This window comes from Periplaneta americana, chromosome 16 (assembly GCF_040183065.1).
Source record: "Periplaneta americana isolate PAMFEO1 chromosome 16, P.americana_PAMFEO1_priV1, whole genome shotgun sequence".
In the NCBI taxonomy this organism is placed as follows: domain Eukaryota; kingdom Metazoa; phylum Arthropoda; class Insecta; order Blattodea; family Blattidae; genus Periplaneta; species Periplaneta americana.
This window is the reverse complement of record NC_091132.1, coordinates 24,076,726-24,082,725: the sequence shown is the minus strand read 5'-3', so window position 1 is coordinate 24,082,725 and position 6,000 is coordinate 24,076,726. Positions and strand designations below refer to the sequence as shown.

Below are 6,000 nucleotides of genomic sequence, written 5' to 3'. Positions count from 1 at the left end.
GCAGTATACTACAGTAAATTCTTTGAAACTTTGAACTACAGTAGAAAAGACCGAAAAAGGAAATTACAGTACTGTGCCATGCAATTTTGTTCTAGTCTACAGTTATGCAGTACTGTAATTGAAGGGTTGGGTGCAAGAAAGGCACTTCTCTCAAATGCAATTTTGAGAAAATTGATGTTGAAAATTCAATCCGTAATAATGTGATCTATGCACGCCTTTATATTTTGGGTACTCCTGCCCTCTGTGATCACAGTATTGAACTACAACTTGGTGATAATATGCATAACAGATCAGAGAACACAAAGCGTTTTACTCAAAAAGGGCACATCCTCTAAAATGCCCTTCTTGCACCCAATCCCTCAATTTACAGTTTTCAACTTAACCTTTACATTCAGTGCCATGTCTCTCGAAACAGAACAACTGATTGAAGTGAAGAGAGGTGAGACAGGTTAAATTTTATGACTTTGTTTATCCACCAGTTTCCAGCTAACAAGGGGTAGCCGGCTGGGCTAGTGGTAGCCTACGAGACCCTCATTGTCTTCTTTCATATTAAGGAATTTCTGTGTAGTTCTCAAAACTAAATTTTCCATTTTTGTAATACATTAGGCCTTGAAATCCAGGTTCTGTCCGCAGTCAGGAGGTAAAGCAAGCTTTAGGACTGTGAAACAGTTGTCCGTGTCCGTGTCTGAGTGTGTCCGTAAATGAAAGATAAATTTATCATTATTTCTATATAATTTCAGTTGGGACATAAAAATCTGTCCATATATGAGGAGTGTCCATATCTTGGGGGTGCCAATCCAAATATTAACATAAGATACCATAACTTAATTTTAAATTATCTTATATTAAATTTAAAGATTACTCTTAACATACTTCAAAGTGTGTTTATTGTAAGCACCTCACAACATTTTTGCTGTTGGATTACAATAAATTATTACATGATAAAAAACATAAAATCCATCGTACAAGTGTAGTACGGAATGTTGCCATATATTGTTAAACAAGTTAATACAAATGAAAAAGTAGTCGGTATTAAATATATCCTCCTAAATATGTCAGAGAGAAAGAGAAGCAAAGAAAGATGTTGTAATATACTTAGCACGAACTGTGGAAGCTGACAGCTTTGCACTATAATACTAATAAAAATGTATTATCTTTCAATCCTTTTCTTTCTCACTGTATAGGACATATTAATAAACTGTATTAAACTGTTATTCACAGAAGAGAGACTGTACTTCCATGATTTATAATGTATAATTCATGTCCTCTTACACATATTGAAATATCAGTAGTAATAATAATAATGTGTTCCATTCACCAGTTAGATTGGTAGAAAGAAAAAGTTAAGCAGATCTACTTATCAGTCAATGGAAGGACTAGAATTTCACATTTCAAGTAATTTTAATATATACACAAACAGCTAATTATACCTATCTACAGCCGCACCTTCAATGTGTGGAAGATCTTCAAATACCTCTCTCTCTTAAATGAATTTCAAAAATTAAGAAAAATAAGCAAAATATTGAACTGATGACAGTAAAATACGATTTTCAATTACGTAGTTGCTGCCTTTTTTATAGTATTTGATTTGCAGTCAAATATTTTTTAAGAGTATTAAGTTTTAATTTTAACTTCTTTTCCGTGTCTTGTTGTCTTTCGGTTCCGGACAATTGGCCACAGAAAATTGGTAACTGGGACAACTGGCCACAGAAAATTGGTAATAAGGACAATTCGTCATAGATAGACAATTCGCCACAGACAGTTTGTCACACTGAGGTACAAAGATAAATCCATAACTTCCAGAAGCTCTATAATGTGCCTTCTGCCTTGTACCCCGGGTATTCTTCAACTATACGTGATATTCGTCTGTCCATGTCGATGCACTTCCGCTTATTTTTGGTAGGAGAATGACCACCTTCCAGTCTCTATGCATCTGTCCACTTCTTCCACTTCCAACTGCAGTTACTCCAGCACGTGATACAAGGAAGGATGTGCTTTATATATTAATTTGTCAGAGCCTCTTCCTGATTTTGTGAAGCGAATTTCTTCTGCCATACTTCCGAATTAGTTTACAGCTTCTGGATTTGTCTTTTGTTACCATAGAAATATATTCTAAATTGTGGCGAATTTGAGTATTGCCTTGAATTTTAATGTGTGGCTAATTGTCTTTGATACGAATTTCATTTATGTGGCGAGTTGTCTTTGATACCAATTTCAATTATGTGGCGAGTTGCCTCTGTGGCCAATTTTCTGTGGCGAGTTGTCCCCAACCCATTGTCTTTTACAAGTGTTCCAGTGTTTGGACTTTATTTTTGTGTTTTTTTTAATAGAATTTCATGTCATGGGCAAATGTATGAATGTGGATGAAAAATGAAAAAACAAGGGACCTGGAAGGTCCATATACTTTGGCACATGTCATAATTTCATTAATGTATTATTGCTTACGTCCCAACACTGCTACGTAATTATTTTTGAAAATGTAATAATACATCTTCATACATAAATGGAAGACTTCACTGTGATTCAGGTACCAATACAATACTAACATACAAAAAGTTCACTGTCCAGTTTTACTACATACGTTGTCATGTCTACATTTCAGAGTGCATTTGGCGAAATATAATATTGTGTTTGTACATAAAAATTGTTAAGTGCAAAAATATAGGCCTAGCATAAGACACAGCAGGAACTTTTATTTTTAAGAAAATTTAAATTTTGTTATTTGTTTGAGCTGTAAGCTTCTTTCTGTAACTGGTCCCTAGTATAAAATGTTGAGGAATACAAGTGTTTGTAACAAAGTGGTTACATAGTAGAAAAAATATATAAATAATCGTTTCAGAATCACATTATAGCACACTATCACAGCAGGTGGGTTCGAAGCCCAGACGCCAGCATTAAAATGCATGGCATATTACTAAGTTCACTTATACTAATGGATATTGTAATAGTTAAATTGAAACAAAGGTTCATTTTTCCCTGGAGAAAAATGCAACATCACATGAAGTGCATTATCTGTACTTTGTAAACATTTCAATCATGAATATCATGTTAGGCTTAGCATTTCATTAGACAAATGCATTTTTAAATCCAACAATAAAGTACTAGTTTCAACCTCCTGAAAGGATTAACCTGCAAGCCGTTTGTCTGAGAGGCAAGTCAGTATTACAGTATAGTGCAGTCACAACACTGAATTGCATAATAAAGGCACTGAATTATACAGCTGTCTTCCTCCGGCTTCTGCTCCTCCTCTTCTTTTGCGGACTGTGCTCCATCTGGTACGTCGATGCTCTGACTAGCTCCTCGCTCAGCAGCATCCAGGGGACAGGTTTCAGTCACACACTCGAGGGGGATCTCTTCAATCTGCTCGATAGCTTCTTCATTTTCAATGCTCCGACGATTTGCTGTTGGGCGACTTGGTGGAGCTTGTGGGATCTGAATCGTGTGATTCAATTCCTGTGCCGCAAGAGTGTGATAAACTGTGTCTGTGCTTGTAGATTCGTACAGCTCTTCTGGACTGAGCTGCACAGCTTTATCATGCATACATTTCACGTTGATTGGATGGCTGACAGCAGTTTCCTTGAGGTCAAAAATGACCTCGCTCTGTGGAGAAGGGGACTCTCCAGACATCATAATCCTGAAACATAATATGGAATTTATTAATTAATTTATTATTTTGCTAATAATTGTAACATAAAATATAAAATGTACAGAGAAAAAATCTTTAGCTCGCCCCTGAAAGAGTAGAACTCGTGCTCAGGGGCGGATTCCTGAATTGAAATTAATAATTATACAATACAACTATAATTAATAATTATACAATACAATTTGCATTTATAGTATATAAATTTAGATTAGAATATTTAAATATAAATTTGTTATATATTCTTGGGCCTAAATTACTACTATGATTAAATACTGTAACAGTGTTGCATTTTGGTTCAAACAATCTTAAAGAATTCATACCTTTTGTTTCATAACCCTGAGAATACAATTCAAAATTATTTAGATTTTTATGTATGAATTTTATTAATACAATATAATAAATTTGTCTTACGTTAAGTACATTAAAGTCTAGAAACAAATTTTGAGATAGAAAATACGTTTATGAAGACATATTTTAATTATTTTCTTCTGTAATAAATAAAGTGGATTAAAACTGGATTTAAATGAGCTATCCCATCCCATAATTCCATACATAATTACCGATTGAAATAAAGTTAAATATATTTTACGTAATAAACTTATTGACAAGTAATTCCTCAATAAAACAAAATTATATACTATTTTACGTAATTTATTACAAAGGTAATTAATGTGTTGGTTCCATTTTAAATAATTATCGAAAATTATGCCTAAATACTTAACTTCAGAGGACTCTTTAATAATCGGACATTTACACTGTATAAGACAACAACCAGAATTATGTAATTTAATACTTATTATAGATGTAGGAGGTTTATTACATTTTTCAGATAATGAGAATGGAATAATTATGGTTTTATTTTCGTTGATAGAAAGATAATTTGTGTCAAACCATTTTTTTATTAATTTAAGTTCATTATTTGAATTATTATATGCGTCATACCAGGTTTTTCCACCAAAAAGTAAAACTGTGTCATCTGCATAAGAATAGTGAACACAATTGTATTGTTGTAAGTCAATTTTTAATAAGTCATTAATATATATTAAGATTAGAATAGGGCCTAGAACTGTGCCCTGGGGAATACCTATATTAATAATTAAAGGTTCACTTGAATAATTGTCAATTTTCGTTATTTGAATTCTGTCGTTAAGATACGATTTTATTAAGTTTAAAGCATTACCTTTGATTCCTAATAAGTCTAATTTCTCAATTAAGATATCATTGAATTAACCTTTCATGTCATTACGTGAAAAACTGTGATCATCATCTTTCCAAAGTAACAGTTGGAATCTGTTGGCAGGGAATGATTGGCTGGATACATTTTTGCATGTCTTTGCAAGGGATCTCGAGTTAGTGGTAAGAAACTATTTGAGCCCCAAGTCAGTTGGTCAGAGGTCACTAAGGAACTTGAAAACCTCTTAGGATAAAGACTGAAAAATGGTACCTTTACATTAATTTTGTGGTGGTAATAGGGCAATAATACAGGAGTATTCAGAATTCTGGAGAAGATTTCAAACAAACTGCAATAGTACATTATGCAACGAGCCTATAATGGTAGTAATTAAGACGCGAGTATGTTTATGAAACTCGCTTGCGCTCGTTTCATAATTTTCATACGAGCGTCTTAATTACCATTATAGGCAAGTTTCATACGACTTTTTATGCTCGGCCATATTTCTAACTTGAAATTATTCATAAGTATTCATGTTATTCTTATCTGACTGGGGAGCGGAACTGACCTTGTGCAATATCTCGTAAATTGTGAGATGTGCGCAGACTCGAAAGTATTGATTTTTTCCGAGAAACAAATGTCATTGACCTTGATATAATCTAGAGAGTAAAATAAACATTAACCTTGAAATTGATTTAGACATTGAAAAACGAGATGGCAAATTGAATTTATTTGAATATTATTTACAATTAACGCTAATTATTATAGTAACAGAACTGACTTTATTTCAAATATAGGTGATTTATTGTTGTCTTTCGATTTCATATCCGATAATAATCGATACTTGCGCTTTTATATTGATACAATGGTATTTTCTAATTGGTGGAACACCTGAACTTTAATGAATAGGTGTACTTTAATGAGGTCCATTAAAGGGCTGCTATCAGGTGTATAATTACTACATTTCGGCATGGTCGAGCATAAAATTAAATATAAAAATGTTCTTTTTTAACTACTGCATTAAAGTATCTAAAATGTACGCATTTGGAGATTCACAGTGCTTATGTTAATTTAGGCACTGGGTCATTCAATAGAAAATTTTAAGAATATGCCAGTGATGTCATGAATTTTTTTCTGCTTTTAATATAATAATGTTGTTATAAAAAATAAATTAACTGCCAACTAT

General features: G+C 32.9%; 1 protein-coding gene across 2 annotated transcripts in view; it reads right to left on the bottom strand.

Moving 5' to 3' along the window:
* Positions 1-868: 868 nt before the first annotated feature.
* Positions 869-6,000, bottom strand: part of LOC138716149 (uncharacterized) — a 71,559-nt gene continuing 66,427 nt past the window's right edge. For both annotated transcript variants that reach the window (XM_069848972.1, XM_069848973.1), the window contains exon 2: positions 869-3,634. In XM_069848972.1, coding sequence (XP_069705073.1) covers positions 3,163-3,634 — 472 coding nt within the window. In that variant the 3' untranslated portion in view covers positions 869-3,162. The remainder of the gene's footprint in view (positions 3,635-6,000) is intronic.